Here is an 18867-nt window from a genome sequence, read left to right on the forward strand (position 1 = left end):
CCATCTCCCCAGGCTCCACGCTATTCATCCCCTCTGTCACTTTATTGCTTATGAAGTTAGCAGCTAATATCTTTCATCTTTCATTCTTACACATCTGCCAGTGCACCATTTTGACAAATCCAAAATTGAATGCATTATAAAATCAATCTCTGGACTGAAGTAAAGATGGAAGTAAGCTCACACAGACACTGTAATGTTTGTGGACAGGCTTTAAACATTATAGCATGCAGTGACTGCCTTTAAAGAATTCAAGTCTGCATATGATTCCATTATACATTTACAGCAGGATCAAAATACATTCCTCAATATATTGCATTACTTCATGTGACCGGCTGTTGAAAATAATGACAAAACATTACTCAAGATCGTTTCTCATACAGATTTCCATCTCTCGTCCCTTCTAGGGACTGTCCCCCGGCGCTACAGATATGAACAGATTACAGGAAACAAAACTGAAACTGAGAGACTAGACTTCTGAAAAAAAAAAAAAAAACTTTACAGGAAGACACCCATTTGAAGTTGCATTCATAACACAGACAACAAAACAATGAACTTACTGACCGCTATATAAATTGCGTGTGCTTTTCAGAACATTCCGGTAATGTCTGACAAATGGAGATATGATGTTACGCTACGAGGCCTGACTGGATTGAGGGATGACCGTGTGATCAGGGTGATCTTACAGAGGAAGTCACATGGTTAGAGATAGTCGTGCATAAACACTCTGTCCATATTCCAAAGTGCTTGTGATTGACAGATGGAAGATGATACAGTGAAACCGAGACGGTGTCTTTGGACAGCGTTAAAGATGTCAGTCGAGATTCCTCGTGTTCTCCACCACTACATCTTCTCCCGGAACCTTCTCCTCAGCTGGCGAAACTGTTTCCCAGCCTCCGTCCGTACGCAGGTGGAGAAGGAGATACTGCGTCTCCCGTTCACCTGGTACACAGAGGAAAGAAAGGATGGAGTGAACACACAACACCAAATACAGGCGGAGAAGACTTCACACAGCTGCATCCCTCACACAGCTGCATCTACAAGACAGCGTCATTTACTGCCATGTCAGTGAGGGGTTGCATGACACATCACAAACTATATTACCATAAACCATATTGTCATGGAGTCGCTAGGATAAATGGCTGTCTTTGCCAAACATTCGAAAATTGATTTGAAAATTGTGTGTCATTGGGTTTGACTCTAGAAACAGCTGTCTTGCTTGCTTGGGTGTTAGTATGAGGATCATAGGTTGGAGTGACAGTGATTATTGCTGTCTAGGTTGGGCATCATAGAGAATGTAATGCTGGACAGGCCACTCTCCTTGTGTCTCCGTGTGTGTTACACTAAAAGACAAAGAGGCTGACTTGACACATTTTGGAGGACACGTGAGTTGTGACAAAGTGGGAGAAAAGGCTTTGAGAGGTTTTCTTCGTATTAAAATATTTTAGTTATGACTGGGTTATTATTTTAGTTATTTTAGGAAGATTATACATTAGTGCTACAATGAGGTAAAATGTTATTAGGTCATATAATGTTATTAAGTCATAGAATATTATTAAGTCATAGAATGTTATTAGGTCGTATAATCTTATTAGGTCATAGAATGTCATTAGGTCGTATTATGTTATTAGGACATTGGATGTTATTAGGTCATAGAATGCATATAATGGGTATATGGGTATATGTATATGTACAACCAACACATGACGGCCCTTTTGTCTAAACAATACCATATGACTGCACACTGTCTGGTCGATACCACATGACGGCCTGTAAAAGGCCACTGACACAGCTTTAAGAAGATCTTAGAGATCTGAGAGGAGTGACAGAGAAGAGTTAGTGCAGTGTTGTTAAACAGAGTCAAGCCTGGTCATGCCTTTAGGCTTTATCACACACAACTTTAACACTCTCACCGTCCCTGCCGACAGCAGACGGGCTACACACAGGACGCATACTTATCTGCTAGCCAGCTCCTTCTTCAGACATGACCTGAAGGAGGTGAAACGCTCCACGGGTTTATAACCCTGGGACAGCAGAGAGTGTCATCACAGCAGCAAGGAGAGAGAGAGGGTGAGGGAGCGAGAGAGAGAGGGGAGAGAGAGAGGGAGAGACAGGGAGAGGGAGAGGGAGAGGGAGAGGGAGACAGAGAGAGAGAGAGAAAAAGAGAGAGGGTTAGACAAGACAAGCGAAACAGAAGCCAAGACTGTGAGGCCATTACATGCAACCAAGAGAGAAGAACAGAATCTGTGTGCACACACAGGCAGGATTTACACCGTGTGTTAAAGGGAGTGGTTTTTAATTCCAGTACTGTTCAGCGTATCTTTGTCCTCCAGTATCACAGTGGACTGAGTTTATCAAGGATTTGATGATTAATGGAACACTGTTAATCATGGAACAGCAGTGAAACAGTGGTGAACCCACTGCTCCGTTCCTCAGATCCTCCTCTGCCCTGCACTAGCATACCTGTTTCCACTGATCAACCAATCAAGAGTCGAAAGACACTGGCTTAGCGAACTCTCATGTGTTTCCTCATATTCACCACTAGGTGGTGATAAAGTCCTAATGATATAGTTGTGTAAATGCCTACGGGACACACTAGCAGTGTTTATGTAATAACATGCTATTATAATAATAAGGAAGATTCTATCAACAATGTAATATTGAGTTGCTTCATTTAGGGCGAGCAAAACTATTACTACTGAGTGTCTGCATTTCAGTAACCTCTGTCTCTCGCTCTCTCTCTCTCTCTCTCTCTCTGTATCTCTCTCTCCCTGTCTCTCTCTCTCCCTGTCTCTCACCCTTGCTCCACGGTGCAGTCTATCCTTCATAATCCCGATGAACTCTTTATAGCTCAGCTGGTCATCATGGTCCACATCGAAAATCTTAAAGATGGTGTTCACCAGATGACTGGTCAGCTTCAGCCCAGTTGCCACATACACGGCCCTGGCAAACTCATCTGGGTGACAGAGAATAAGAGAAAGAAAGAGAGAGAGAGAATGATAAAGAGAGATGAGGAGGAAGAGATGAAAGGGACAAAAGAAAAAGAAAAGGAAAGGAAGAAGCATGTTTAAAACTGAAACTCTTTCTTTTCTTAAACCATTTCACAAGAGCATGTACCACATGACACTGATTCCTCATTGCTCATGATGCAAGAAAGAGCCTGTCTGGAAAAACATTTTAAAGTTTACATAAACACAAAGGAAATTCAACCTTGGCCAATGGAGCGACTGGCAAAGTTGTACATTTGCATGGCGATGGTAAAATCCTCCAGGTTATTCAGGAACTGGAAGAACGACCTGAACTCGTCAAAGGTGATGCCCTAGACGAAGAGGAGAGGGAGACAGATGTGAGGCAAACAGTGAGAGAAAAAGGTGTTGTGTGACAGACTCACTGCAGTAGTCTGACATTGGCTCTTTGTTTTGGTGTTGGGCGGAAGAGTGGGTAACTGAATTTTACAGAGCACAAATAACTGACTCAACCCTCAGGGTCAGAAGTCCAGTACTGAGAAAGCTGATGGTGTGATCTAGAACATTCCATTCCATGCAAAAGCTAACTGTCATCGAGGAGGGGGGGATGACAGTGTTTAAAACGAGCAAACCAAACTTATTGCAATTTTTAAGCGAGGCCATATAAAAAATACAATACCTCAAAGAAAATAACGAGAGACAGAGAGAGAGAGAGAGAGGAAGAGGGAGACAGAGAGAGAGCAAGAGAGAGAGAGAGAGAGAGAGAGAGAGAGAGAGGGGAAGAGAGAGAGAGAGAGAGAGAGAGAGAGAGAGGGGAAGAGAGAGAGAGAGAGAGAGAGAGAGAGAGAGAGAGAAAAGATTTGAAACATGCACATCAGCAACACAAAGACAGGAACATAAGCAGCACCCACCCAGGCACAAAACACACTGCATGATGTCAGCATCGCTCCCACAAACCTCCTGATTCACAGATAGGAATGCTCCACTGCACTCATACACTTCTACCCATACCACAGCACCGACAGCCTGCTCTCCGAGACAAGCCTGCTTCACGGAGACACTCTTCAAAACAGCCGGGACAGCATTACAAAAGTCCCGCTCAAGTGAACGTGAAAGACCCAAAACAATCACGAAAAACCATTTTCAGCTCTAAGGAAGAGCACGTAACCAATGAGGATGATGAATCAAAGAGAGGACAATAAAGACTAGAACATTCTTTATGTGAGAAAAGAAGTCTTTGTGTTTCTCGGTCTCTGGCAGAACACAGTTAGATCATATAATTGTAGATATATCCTGATTGTCTCTTTAGCTAAACACTCCAAACTGCTTTGTGTCTTCACTGATAACTATATGAGTCAAACTACACCTTAACATGAACCCTGGCCTGACAAACAGCTGGCAGTTTTTAGCCTTATTTTTTTTTCCCCTTCTTTTACTCTCGATATCCTGAAAAACGTAGCATGACCACCTCTACACAAGATCTAACAGGATTATTCAGAACTGGACCCAGTTTTCAGATTAGCTTCTTGTGCAGTGGACAACCTAGGAAAAAAAAAAAACAAACAAACAGTCACACCAGTCTGCTTCCACTGGAGTGTAAGAGAGGGAAGTATTTAATGTCGGGCATCTGACTCAGAGCTCAGACAGATAAAGCGTGTAATGAGGGAGAAAAGGCCCTGGACAAACAAGGCAGCTGCGTTAGCCGCTAACCACTAGCCACCGCGACCGTGCTGTGGGAAAACCCCAGGGCAATCAGCAAAACCATTACAGGCCGGAGGATCGGCAGACTGGGGAACCTGACAGTGAGGCCCAGGGAACACGATACCCTCAACACAAACACAGCTCTGGCGTCCAGGGCCCGGGCAGAGGTCGGTCCTATTGGAGTGAAGTCATGCGTGTCGGAGCGGCTCCGTTCGGAAACCTTCCCCTGCTCCTGAGAGAGCAGGCTTCCTGACAACACCACCAGACCCTGCCAATTCTTTAGGTGCTTAACAGAATTAAAATACCTGTTAAGAGAGGTCTGTTTTCTCACGAGGGCTTTCTACAGTACATCTGGACCACCCTTCATGTGAACAATTCATTATTAAACGTTCGGGATGCAAAACCAAACTCATGTCTGGAAATGGCATCGCAGTGAGAGAAAAAAAACCCCACAGTGATGAGATGGTTAATGTGGTAGGAACAAACCTCTTGTTTCTTCCAAAGCATGAAAAGAAGAGAGAAAAAACTCAGCTACTCATAAAAATACTGGAGCACAGAACACGCCTGCCAGGAATTCCACTTAACACGGCCTTTCACACTGATACGTTAATGTGTAAAACATTTCTAATATAGATCACATTATAAAACAGAGAGAAACACAGGAACGGTTTTGGTGTTGGGGATACTCCCTGCATCACGCTTGTGTGCAGACATCCGTACAGAAATTTACCAAAAGCACAACTGGTACTGACATCCAGTAGCAGCTGTCCTTCATTACAAAGTGAACGGAGCCAAGGCGAGGCTTGTGTTCAAACTTAACACTTAACTTCACACTAAGCTATGTGGGGCGGCGGGTCGACCCAGTCAATCCACCAGTGGCAGTGGAGACATCTGGGACAAAGGGTGGGGGGGTCAGCGGCGCTGAGAGTGGCTAAGTGAGAGGAAACATGTAAGTTTACACTGTTCCATTCAGGCAGGTGTCAAATATAACATGTTCACTATCTGATGCTGAGGCGGTGGTGCGTTCAGTTGTGGAGAACAGAGAGAGGGGGCTGGGGTGTGGTGGGGAGGGCAGCTGGGGGCATGGAAACACTTCAGGAAGTAGAGGGGGGGGGGCAAAAGTGAGGGGGGGGAGAGCAGCGTGAAGCAGGTATGACTTTAAAGGAGTCGGGTCAGGCGCTAGTAAATGTGAATACTGTGTGTGTGTGCGTTTGTACGTGTGTGTGTGTGTATGTGTGTGTGGGTGTGTGTGTGTGTGTGGGTGTGTGTGTGTGTGTGTGTGTGTACGTGTGTGTGTGTGTGTGTGTGTGTTTGTGTGTGTGAGTGTACGTGTGTGTGTGTGTGTGTGTGTGTGTGTGTGTGTGTGTGTGTGTTTGTGTGTGCACGTGCGTGTGTGTACGTGTGTGTGTGTGTGTGTGTGTGTATATGTGTGTGTGTGCATGTGCGTGTGTGTGTGTGTGTGTGTGTGTGTACGTGTGTGTGTGTGTGTGTGTGTGTGTGTGTGTACGTGTGTGTGTGTGCATGTGCGTGTGTGTGTGTACGTGTGTGTGTGCGTGTGTGTGTGTGTGTGTGTGTGAGAGTGTGTGTGTTTGTGTGGTGCTGGGACAGGGTGTTTGTGCCAAGTGGTTGGAGAATATGCTGAAAGGCAGAGAAATGTCCTGAGTGTATTCTGTATAAACCTTCTCTTGTCAATCAGTGAGACTTGTGTGTTACATAAACTGAATAGATTCCAAGGGTACAGTCACACATCCAAAGCTCTGCACACAGCAGGTACTGACATGAGTGTCAGACCTAAGGGTGAATGGCTTACAGGCCCCGATATCAGAGAATGTTCCAGAACATTGTGTAGGTTCTTATTGAGTCAGCGTCAAATACTGTTTGACGCTGACTGTCTCCCTGAGATGCCAGACTTTCCAATACTTTCCATTTATAGGTGAAGGGAAATCTCTTGACTATACTACTCTGATAATTTTATGGGAATGCTTGGAATGTTTTGTAAACACCACAAAAACTAGGAAGAACTTCCCTTGACGGTGACTCTTGGATCTTTCTGGGGCTTGGAACCACAGGAGTTGTAGGAGGTTGCGACCTTCTGAATTCATATTGGCTCTTGGACTTGGGGGTCTTACCTTTTCGTCGGGGATGCACTGGCGCACGTTGGCCAGGTAACTCTTGATGTCTTCCACGTTGGTGTAGCGTAGCAGAATCCGGGCGAAGTCCTCCTCACTGATGGTGGTCATGCCTTTGGAGTAGGTCAGAAACTCAATCTCCAACATCTCAGTCTGCAGGTTATCCATGAACCTGATGGAGAGAGAAAGAGAGAAAGAGAGAGAGAGAGAGAGAGACAGAGAGGGAGCAGACAGAGACATGTAATTAACCATCTCAGATCATCTGATTCTTGGCATGAATGGATAGTTTTCTGAGAGCACGGCGAAAAGAGAAAAATGAAATGTTGAGGAAGAAGATCCATTCAACAAGGGACAAAGAGGCGGACACAGAGGTGTGGTGGAGACCTCACTGTTACCTGTAAAAATCGTCAAACGTCAGCTCTGCCTTCCCTTTCTTCCCGAAGAAGTGTACCAGCAACGTGGTGTCGATCACCATGGTCTCATCCAGACGCTGTGATTGGTCAAAATACAGAGAGGGTGGGAACAAGAGAGAGAAAAAAACCCACAATGCAGTAACTGATAAAAACACAACAGTCCATTGGTTGAGGGGCAGTTCGTCAAGAGCCAATCCATCGTGCCGACCAGCGCCTACAGAGACACATGGCTTAGGAACAAGGCCTGTCAGCTTTGGCTGTGTTCTGATTGAGCCTGGGATATAGCATTGTTTTACATTTCTGCTGATCTTTACATCATCTGCATCATTGGCGTATTTGGAGAGTGATATCCAGCTGGTGTAAAGATCACGCGACAGACGCCAACGTTAACCTGCAGCGGCCGAACAGCAGAAAGAACGACAAAGGTCGGAGAGACACAAAAGCACAGCTACGCATACAGCCATGCCTCTGTACGACACGCAGACATAGAGACAAGGCCAGACAAAGCCAGAGGAAACCAAAGACGCACAGGAAACCAAAAACACACAGAAAACCAAAGACACACACAAAACAAAAGACACACAGGGGTCGTCGCATCCCATGCACGTGTGTGAGACAAACTCCAGACAGCGGTGGAGCTGCAAAGGAAATGCGTCGTACGAAAATCGATTTCACCTTTTTCTGAACGTGGAGCAGAATGCGTTCAGAGATTTCAGAGTGCTCTCTCTGCGTGCAGGGCTGTGTCCCTCACAGAGGGCAGAGACACAGTTTTGGCTTTCTTCACTAATATTAGGAGGTCGATCAATTTGATAAACGATAACATTCTCAGAACGGCTTGAGAGGTCAGAAAAAGGTGCTTGTGATCTTTGGCTACAACAAGAAACCATTTGGACAATCGTGTGGCAACAACGGGGATGACTGACAGGTGAAAAGACCAATCAGAATGGTCTCTCTCACATCATGCCACCTCCCCTTTCCTTGTTGAGTTTCTTACAGGAGCGTCTCATGCTGAAAAACATCCAAAAAAGCTGAACACTCAAAAGTCACGTCCCCTCCAGTAGCATATCACACTCAACATCATGCAATGTCACTACCTCTAGTCTAAAGTCCTATTCAGGGAGGAAACCATCCGAAAGAAAGATTGAGAAAGAGAAAACATGGTTCTGTTTGACTGCCCAAATCCACTTGGACTTAAGCAAAGAGAATGTTCTAGAACAGGTGAAAACAGATGGTGTGCTATGGTCACCGAGTAAAGGATCACATAGCACTGGACTAGTGAGAGGACATCACTGCCTATACAAATAATCGTCAGAGAAATGACGGGTTTGTTGTTTTTAAAACTGTATTTTAACTTGGCTGACAATGGTCTAAACACAGCTTTAAACCAAAGACTTTGGACTAAAAATTAAATGAATAAACCTGAAATCACGGAGGATTTTACATTCATAAAGTTTCGGATTACATCTCTCTTTGTGAAGGACTTAACGAGTCCATTAGCAAATCAGAACTCTCCGTGAGTGGGGTAAGGTGACAGAGTTCAGGAAGTGCAGGAAGAAAAAAACTCTTTTCTCTGTCAAAAACATACACACACACACACAAAAGAAACAGTTTGTCCTGCTTTTTGTCTGGCTCCCTCTTTCCCTTCATCTCCAAAGTTCCTGGAAGTGAGAGATGAGCTCATCACTGGGTGATGTCACAGACCCGCCCCCTGCTCTGCTAGCCCCACCCCCCCACCCCCGCCCACCAACCCAACAAACAGTGTGTAAGCTTTCGACACCTGGAGGTGTCTTCCTTTGATCTAGTGAAAAACAGCTATTACTGCTGTCAACTCAAGACTGAGTAACTGTCATTACAGACACACACACACACACACACAGACACACACACACACACACACAGACACACACACACACACACATTGACTGGAAACAACTACTTTTTTTTTTTTTAGCTCAGACAAACACCCATCATTAAACACTGTCATCTGAGTGAGGCAAAAATTACCCTCTCATTGTGAATGAATGACAGAGCGTTACAGTACTGGACAGGATTCACCTGTGCTCAGACTCATTACAAACACAACTCTCTCTCTCTGCCTTTACAAACACAACTCTCTCTCTGTTTTATTACAAACACAGCTCTCTCTCTGTGTCTTTACAAACACAACTCTCTCTCTCTGTCTTTACAAACACAACTCTCTCTCTGTGTCTTTACAAACACAGCTCTCTGTCTTTACAAACACAACTCTCTCTCTGTGTCATTACAAACACAACTCTCTCTCTCTGTGTCATAACAAACACAACTCTCCCTCTCTGTCATTACAAACACAACTCTCTCTCTGTGTTTTTACAAACACAGCTCTCTCTCTGTGTCACAGACACCAGTCACTACTGTCAGAAAAACAAACTGTAGCTACGAGAGGTCAGAGTGTCTGCTCTTCTCCATTGTCTGGGTGGGTTGTTAACAAACGCTCTTTAATGTGAAATGTACATATATACATGACTGATCATGACACGGACTGTGTTGTTTCAGGTCATGACCGAAGTGAACTGAACTGACGATGGGTCGCATCTTTGCTCTCTGACTTTAACGCCTGGCTCGGACTGCCGCTAATGTAACATATCAGAGCCTGTCTGGATCCACAGTCAGTAAAGGGCAATCAAAAACAATGCAGAAATGAGATTTCCATATTTATACTTATACTGCTGTGAGCCAACCAGACTCTTTATCTCCAAACCAGCACTGCACGCTAGATGAGGTAGACTGACCCCTAGAAAAAAAACAAAACAAAAAAAAACCCAAAAACAAAAACCCGAAGAACAACACTAGGGATGAGTGAAGGCGGCGAATGATAAGTAACTGGTGGTGAACTGTTAGGTAAATGAAGAGAGAGAGACAGAGGTTGACGGGACAGGAATGAGAGGCTGGAGTCTGTGGGCGGGACAGAGGACTGCTATACCTCTGCCAGGTCTGAGAACAGGGCTTGACTGGCGCGGCGTCTTAGCACGTCCCAGTAGCTCCTTGGCGCAATGTCTTGGGTTTCTTTTTTAACCACCTGCAGAAGCGTTTGTGTGAGAAGGACAACCATTAACACTGTGCGGCTGATGGGTAACTAGCCACTTAATCAACCAATTAACCACAACAAAAAAAATCAACAAATACATGAAACACAGGGTGATTCTGAAGAGGGGATTTTTTGCAGCAGTGAGCAGTCACGTGAGTGATCAAAATCCTGCGCCCGCTGATTTTTTTTTTACTCTGATGTGCAACATCAAAGAGTCTTTTGACGGCTCAGAGAGGGAATTTTTTTCTGATCATCATATCACAAGAGGACATGACATTTTTAATAAGATACTGTATGTACTGCTGAATTTGACTTGGTTGAAACTTCAATCAATATTTAACAAAGAGCTGAGTGAGTTAACAAACGGGATAAGTGATAGGATTTATGGTAGGGACAGGGAGAGACCAAAGAAAGGTGAAATTATGTTCGCTCACTCTCTCTCTCTTTCTCTCTCTCTCACACACACACACACACACACACACACACAGAAACACGTGTCAGGGAGTCTTTTCTCTCTGCTCACATTAACAGGCAGGGAGGGCAGACTGTTTGCTGTTGTAGTGACAGGAGACTTTTTTACACAGAAAAACACTGTCACCCTGACACCCCCCCCCCCCCCCCCCCCCTTAACTCAGAGTGGCTCTGCATTTCAGCTCAGACAGACAGAGAGAGTGGTCTTGTCCACACATCACAGAAAGTCCCCTCTGAAGAACCCTGCATGTGACAGAGAGAGATATAGTGATGCTATCTGTGTGTGTGTGTGTGTGTGTGTGTGTGTGCATGCTTGTGCACACTCAAACACAAGGTTACTGTAGCCACCCTGAAAGCTAAGACACACTCTCACACAGGCTCAATTTAAAACACATTTACCCCCTCCCAACACCTTCCCAGTCCCAATCCAAACTCAAATCACCCTCAAGATCGCCACCCAAAACACACACACAATACACTGATGGGATTTGGAGCCGGATTTGTCCACTGCAAAAATCAATTAAAATGAAATTCTCTGCAACTCTTTCAGTCCAAACCCAGAGCCTTAAATCATTCCACCTCCACCACACATTTCCATCACTCTTTCATTCGCTCCGTCCATCATGCCGGCAGTCAGGCCAAGGACACGCAAGGTCACCGTGGAGTGGGAGGGGCTGTGAAGGTTCGGGGGCGGGGCGAGCGGTGTGATACATACGCTGCTGACCGGGGCGGCCTGATATCCATAGAGTTGCATATTCTTACTCGCAGGGGCGATAGAGAGACAGGGACAGGTTCACGCCGGACAGTCGGAACAGAGGAGGAAGAGGAAATTGAGAGGAAGAGAAGGACAGAGACATGTTAGAACCTGTAGAGAGAGCAAGAGCGGTTGAAAAACACGTCATTCCCAGTGTTAAGGCCAGGTTCCTGTCTCTGCTCTGCTGCAACACTGAGACCACAGTAACACTCTTTTTTGTTATGCTGCCTCAATTACCAAGCGATAAACCGAGATATGTTTAACAAAGGTTACCTTTAACGCTTGATTTAACTGACTTAACAAAGGCTTGATTTAACAATGTTACATTAAATGGTTAAATCAAACTATAACAATTATTTTTCTCTTTGTTGCTTGGTAGTTTAACGCAGTGTATAAGAAACCATGGATATATACAGCATACAAATACATTCAAGAAACTTGGTAGGCTTGAGTAAACAAAATGGCCACTCAAATTTCTTGATCAAACAGATACAATGAGAGAGAGACAGAGAGAGAGAGATTTTTCCTCTTCGAAAACACATGAACAGGCTGGTCGTCCAAAGCACAACTCATGACATATTGACCGTGTGTTGGGCAGTAAACTATAGTGAGAATACGCTGGAAACAACGCCTAAACTGTTCAGCATGTCACTCACTCTCATATGTTTCCTTCGTTACCATGGCGCTTAATCACACATAATACTCTGGCATCAGTCAGTCACGTTTGAGACCTTGTTACGCTAGAAACAGCCTCTCCATTTTACATGTGTTTAAAACAACATTCCTCTGGTCCAAAAAAAAAAGAAAAAAAAAAGAAAAAAAGGAAAAAAGAAAAAAAAAAAGAAAGAAAGAAATCCACTCTGAAGAGTGTGCTTTGGTGTTTGAGGCTAATGCAGTAAAGTCCTCAGAATCTCTGTTATCACGCCATCACCGCCTCCTGGTTACATTGGCCCACTGTGGCCCTAATGCCCAGAGAAAGGCCCGCCTCCCGGGAGCGTCTCTCTAACCACACCACAAGTCACTCAACAAGCAGACACTTCTCCTCCCTCAGCACACCCTCGACTCCCAACGCCGCTCCCGGAGCCTCACGGGGAGACCACGGTCCTGTAAAACCTTCACTCGTCTGTCTCCTCCTCGTTCCGTTTTTATTACCCGCAACATTTCCTGTCCTACCACTTTCAGTAACGCTTCCTCTGTCGCCTGCCAAAATCCCAAGGTTCAGCGGTCACGGGGAACCTCCTGCTCTTCTGAACTGCACAGTTTGCTGACAGGGAACGGAAGTTCGGGTGACTTGGATCAAACTGAGGCGGTTTTAAGTCTAAGCCCACTGAGATGTAAAGAACATGTATAATAATCCCAGAGGACAGACCCAGGACAGAACGACTCCTTTACCATGTAATGTCTGTTAGCAGCAGAGCGTTAGCACACAGCCTCTCCCGCGCTATCCCATCAGCCCTCAGTCTTACCAGCTGGGCGGACTTCTCAGCGTCCCCTTTTCTCCCCTTCTTCTCGTTTTTCTTACGAAAGATCTCCTGCAGCTGGATGACGTACAGACAGGAGAAGTTCCGGTTTTAGTGGTTTTAGTGGTTTGCTTATGCTTTGAATAAACTGCAGTAAATAAAAATAAAAAACGATCAAAGCAGCAAAGCTCGGAGTGCACACTGATCAAAACCAAATTCTTTGATTAACGCACTTTTTTTTTTTTTATGGTTCTTTCTGCTTAGTGCTAATTTCCTTTACTTCTTATCATCATTGGAAAAAAAAACCAATCAAAGTTAAGTCTCTTAAAACTCTTTGTATGCCATGTGAAAAATCATTTCCGCTAAAAAAAGATGTTTGACCTACTCACCACCAGAAATTCTCTCTTGTCCACCATTTGGTTACCGTCAGCGTCAAACATGTTGAAGGCAATCTTAAAACCAGCATGAGGCTCTAACAAAGACAGGACAAGCACACTGCGTTATCTCTTATGATCTTATATAGACAGACTTCATTAATAACCACAGATCATTTTATTGTTCAATAACTGACCCAAACGAAACATCACCCAATGAGTGTGTTCATTCAGAACAACAGACTCACACCGTTATGACATACTTCCAGAGTGGTAAAGTGTCATTATAAAGAGCACCACAAGGTGGCTCCAGTCTTCTCAAACAAAACAGTTCCCTCTGTTAGAGCGGTGAGGCCCAGGTTGACAGGCTGTAATTAAACAAGTAAAGTTGTATGTAGCTCTGCCTGTCACCACCCTCTTGAGACGTGCATTTTTTGAACTTGTCGGAAACCACGGCAACTGCCCTCCGCTGTGCTCTGCTGCCATGGAAACGCAGGCACAGAGAACAGGCAGTGTTGAGCGAGATCCTTCACGAGGTGACGGCGTAAAGCACGGAGCTGCAGGAGTGTGAGTCTGGACACTAAGAGTGTGAATGACATTTTCAGTGTCCACACAGGCACCGTTATGACTTCACACACACACACACATATATATATATATATGTACACACACACACACACACACACACACACACACACACACACACATATATATATATATAAGATTTAAGGTCAGTGTCCACACAGGCACCGTTATGACTTCACACACACACACATATATATATATGTACACACACACACACACACACATATATATATATGTACACACACACACACACACATATATATATATGTACACACACACACACACACACATATATATATATGTACACACACACACACACACACACACACACACACACACACACACACACACATATATATATATATATAAGATTTAAGGTCAGTGTCCACACAGGCACTGTTATGACTTCACACACACACATATATATATATGTACACACACACACACACACACACACATATATATATATATAAGATTTAAGGTCAGTGTCCACACAGGCACTGTTATGACTTCACACACACACATATATATATATATGTACACACACACACACACACATATATATATATGTACACACACACACATATATATATATATGTACACACACACACACACACACATATATATATGTACACACACACACACACACACACACACACACACACACACATATATATATATATATAAGATTTAAGGTCAGTGTCCACACAGGCACTGTTATGACTTCACACACACACATATATATATATATATGTACACACACACACACACACACACACACACACATATATATATAAGATTTAAGGTCAGTGTCCACACAGGCACCTTCACACAGTCCCTCATATATATATATATATATGTACACACACACACACACACATATATATAAGATTTAAGGTCAAGAATTTTTCTTTAATTATATTAAGATATACTGATATAAAAGCTAAAATAAAAGAGTAACCTGTCACATCAAGCACTGATACCAGGACAAAAGAAAAAAAAAAAAAGGTAAAAGTTTATTTGCACGGTGTTCACCTGGTTCGCCTCTTCCCAGAACCATGAGAAGGACATAAAGGACATTAGAGGAGGGAGGTCCTGAGTGATCAGAGCTTCGGTGCGGTTTTGTTATGACAGGAGCGGGCCGCTTTCCCCCGCGTTCCTACGGATCAGAGCGTGGGTGGGCCCGGCCCGGCCCGAGCCCACGGCACGGCCAACCTTAACAGCCTCATTTTTTTAAACGACCAGTGTTTAAAACAAGGCCCGTCCGAATCAAAGGACAGAGAAAAATGAATGAAAAAAAACCCTGAGGGCGGTAAAAGGGAGGGTAAGGAGGAGAAAGAGAGAGTGAGGGAAAGAGAGAGAGAGAGTGAGGGAGAGAGAAAGAAAGAGAGGGATAGAGAGAGAGAGAGGGATAGAGAGAGAAAGTGAGGGAAAGAGAGAGAGAGAGTGAGGGAAAGAGATTGAGAGTGAGGGATAGAGAGAGAGAGTGAGGGATAGAGAGAGAGAGAGAGTCAGGGATAGAGAGAGGGAAAGAGAGAGAGAGTGAGGGATAGAGAGAGAGAGAGTGAGGGACAGAGAGAGAGAGAGAGGGAAAGAGAGAGAGAGTGAGGGATAGAGAGAGAGAGAGTGAGGGACAGAGAGAGAGAGAGAGGGAAAGAGAGAGAGAGAGAGTGAGGGATAGAGAGAGGGAAAGAGAAAGAGAGTGAGGGATAGAGAGAGAGAGAGGGAAAGAGAGAGAGAGAGAGTGAGGGATAGAGAGAGAGAGAGTGAGGGATAGAGAGAGAAAGAGAGTGAGGGATAGAGAGAGGGAAAGAGAGAGAGAGAGAGAGAGTGAGGGATAGAGAGAGAGAGAGTGAGGGATAGAGAGAGAGAGAGTGAGGGATAGAGAGAGAAAGAGAGTGAGGGATAGAGAGAGGGAAAGAGAGAGAGAGTGAGGGATAGAGAGAGAGAGAGTGAGGGATAGAGAGAGAGAGTGAGGGATAGAGAGAGATGGACTGATACTCACTGGTGAGAATGCAGAGCAGAAAGAGGTACTCGGTGTAAGCGATGATGCCTGGAAGAGAATATCAAAAGGTCACATTCATTTTCCTAATGTACAGTTGCACACTAACAACCCCAGCGTCTGCCGGCCATTTATTTCATTTATTTTTCCTTTTTTTTTTCTTTTTTCTTTTGCCCTCGTCTGGACTGAAAGCACTGGAGGAGGCTTGTTTGAAGACAGGATTAAAATGTTTACTGATTTTCAAAGCCGAAGGGGGGAGTCTATACAGACAAATGGAAGTCAGGAGACCCTTCCTTCGTTCTCTGAGGGGAGGACGAGTAATCCCTCCTTTCATGCTGATAAAGATCTAAAAAGGTGCCTCCGGGTTTTGGGTTAGCGCCAGCGACGTCAGGCCCCACACACCGGAGCTGAAGACTCCGACACCGTAAAATGACCAGCACTAGAAACAACGGAACCCCCCGCACCCCCCCCCCCCCCGCCCCCCCCGCGGGCAAAGGCTTCTGTTTGGACAAGGCGAGGTGCAAAGCATCCGTCAAGAGACTGAAAACGCGGCTCCATTAAAAGCCAAGACCCTGGCTTCTCCTTTGTTGAGGGCGTGAGAGAGAGAGAGAGAGAGAGAGAGAGAGAGATGGAAAGAGGATGAGCAGAGGGGAGACAGCGGCTGGAGGGTGGGGGGGCGGAGGTGGGGAGGAGGTGGATAAGTTGTCCGACAGGACAGCTGAAAGCGTTTGGACAGGGAGAAGACAGGAGGCCAGGCTCAGATAGTTGTGGGTGAGCGGACTGATACGGCCCAGTGCTTTGCCTTAAGGACGTGAATGTGACACTGGTTCTTCAGTCCAGTTTCAGTTCAGCTTCAACCCAAGTACTTTGGGAAGAGACTTTGTGGGGGGGACTTGTGCTGAGGAATCTTGTGTTACAGATGAATTAGACCTTTGTTTGGCAGCATCATAACCATTAACAGCTCCACGGTGACCTCTCCTGCCCTCTCTGATGACACATGCATTCCAAAGGCATTTTGTGGACTTGGAGAAGATCTCAGAAGAAGCAAAGATGACAGAGAGAAACAGAGAAGCATTTTACCACACTATGAGGACAAACATCCCTTTTCACGCTTAATTAGCCGGAGAAGTCATTGCATCATCTGACAGTCAACCTGCATCTTCCACATATCTTCCCCCTCTCTCTCTCTCCCTCTCTCACTCTCTCTCTCTATCTCCCTCTCTCTCTCTCTCTCTCTCTCCTTCTCCCTCTCTCCCTCTCTCTCTCTCTCTCTCTCCCTCTCTCTCTCTCTCCTTCTCTCTTGCTCTTTTTCTCTCTCTCTCTCCCTCTCTCTTGCTCTCTCTCTCTCTCTCTCTCTCTCCCTCTCTCTCTCCCTCTCTCTCTCTCTCTCTCTCTCTCTCTCTCCCTCTCTCTCTCTCTCTCTCTCTCTCTCCCTCTCTCTCTCTCTCTCTCTCTCTCTCTCCCTCTCTCTCCTTGGTGGAGCTCTGATTAGCATGGTTGAAAGTCTGGCACAGATTACGTCCCCGAAGCAACAGAGGAGGAAGGAAAACATTTTCTCAGTCCTGACTGGAGGCCAAGAACGTTCTCCCTCAGGACAGACTCAGTGAGATGCTCCACAGTTCCCACACCCATCTCCAGCCCCTCAGGCCTTCACTCAACCCAACCTCCTTCCACCATCTCGCAGCACAAATACCCTCGCAGTCGCACGCCTATAAACCTCGGGCTTTCTGACAGAATGTGCCGGAAAACGCTTCGCTGCCTCGTTCATGTGCGTTCACTTTGCCTGTTTCAGCTCTCTTCTCCCACCCATTCTTAGTTTCTTTCCTGTTTACCCATTAAAAAAAAAAAAAAAGAAAAGAAAAGTGCTCTCTGGTGTGGCCGGAGGGATTTGGGCCTCTGTGAGACTCCAGGCTTGTGGCACAGGGACAGCAGGCTCTGACCTTCAACAATCTCCAGGAAAACGCTGACAGGTTACAGGCTGTCCTGTTCCCTAGGGCCTTGCTAATAACCTGGCCAAGTACTGACATGACGCGGCGTAAGAAAGTGATCCTGTTACTGATGGGCTTTTCCCAGTTTCCCAGGTCCTGCAGATCAGCCCCATGTCACAGACCTACTTACACCCTCCTGCTCAGCTCTAGTCAGAAGTAGAATCAGTTAAAGGGTGACGGGTTGTCACTAAATCGCACACAGAGGCAGACTATCTCCTTCACAATCTACCACTACAAGAACAGCTGGAAACGTCTAAACAATTAAACGCCAGGCCTCACACGCCGAAGCGCGTCCTCTAAGCAGCTAAGCAGCCTGGGGGCGGTTTACACCGTTCACACCTCGGCAACACCTCACGGCGTTTCCCGGAGGCCTTCGCTCCCCTGGCGACTCCGACGAGGAGCAAACACGCCCGGCGAAACCGCTGTGACGCCACCAGGCTCATTTTCCAACACAAGGCGCGGGCGCGGCGTGGAAACCAGGCGCTACGCTAGAGCGGCGAGCACAAGCATCCATCTGCACTCATGGCTCCACATCAGTCGCGCCAACAAGATAACCTGCACGCGCCAAAGTAAATCAGTGAAGAAAATATCACGATGAAGGAGCAGAATCACTCTGACGCTCTATATTTAGCTCTCCAACGGAACGAGTGGTGGAGTGTGTGTGTGTGTGTGTGTGTGTGTGTGTGTGTGCGCGCGTATAATTATCACCACGGGGAATTCGTACCATGTGTTTCTGCTGCTACGTGCTGTGTGAGCAAAAACTTTAATTGCAACTCAACCATTCAGGCCTTTCATATTTAGATGTTTATTTATTTTATTTAATCTTGTTTTTTTGTTTGTTGGCAAGCCGGTCTGTCCGTCTGGGGAACCCTGGTTTTCACAGAGACGTACAGGAGGCAGACCTATGGGTGGCTGTTGAAAGGGAGGCAGGGGCTATTTTTAGATATGAACTCGGAGCTTTTA

General features: G+C 45.5%; 1 protein-coding gene across 1 annotated transcript in view; it reads right to left on the minus strand.

The window, feature by feature from the left end:
- Positions 1–840: 840 nt before the first annotated feature.
- Positions 841–18867, minus strand: part of micu3a (mitochondrial calcium uptake family, member 3a) — a 24330-nt gene continuing 6303 nt past the window's right edge. Inside the window, exons 5-17 of the mRNA XM_030787879.1 lie at positions 15920–15967; positions 13345–13427; positions 12962–13033; positions 11457–11498; positions 10166–10261; positions 8301–8315; positions 7189–7283; positions 6794–6965; positions 5151–5159; positions 3208–3316; positions 2796–2953; positions 1965–2021; positions 841–939 (exon numbers count right to left, since the gene is read on the minus strand). Of these exons, the coding sequence (XP_030643739.1) occupies positions 841–939; positions 1965–2021; positions 2796–2953; positions 3208–3316; positions 5151–5159; positions 6794–6965; positions 7189–7283; positions 8301–8315; positions 10166–10261; positions 11457–11498; positions 12962–13033; positions 13345–13427; positions 15920–15967 (1055 nt within the window). The remainder of the gene's footprint in view (positions 940–1964; positions 2022–2795; positions 2954–3207; positions 3317–5150; positions 5160–6793; positions 6966–7188; positions 7284–8300; positions 8316–10165; positions 10262–11456; positions 11499–12961; positions 13034–13344; positions 13428–15919; positions 15968–18867) is intronic.

The sequence above is a fragment of the Chanos chanos genome, chromosome 11 (genome assembly GCF_902362185.1).
Source record: "Chanos chanos chromosome 11, fChaCha1.1, whole genome shotgun sequence".
Classification (NCBI taxonomy): Eukaryota; Metazoa; Chordata; class Actinopteri; order Gonorynchiformes; family Chanidae; genus Chanos; species Chanos chanos.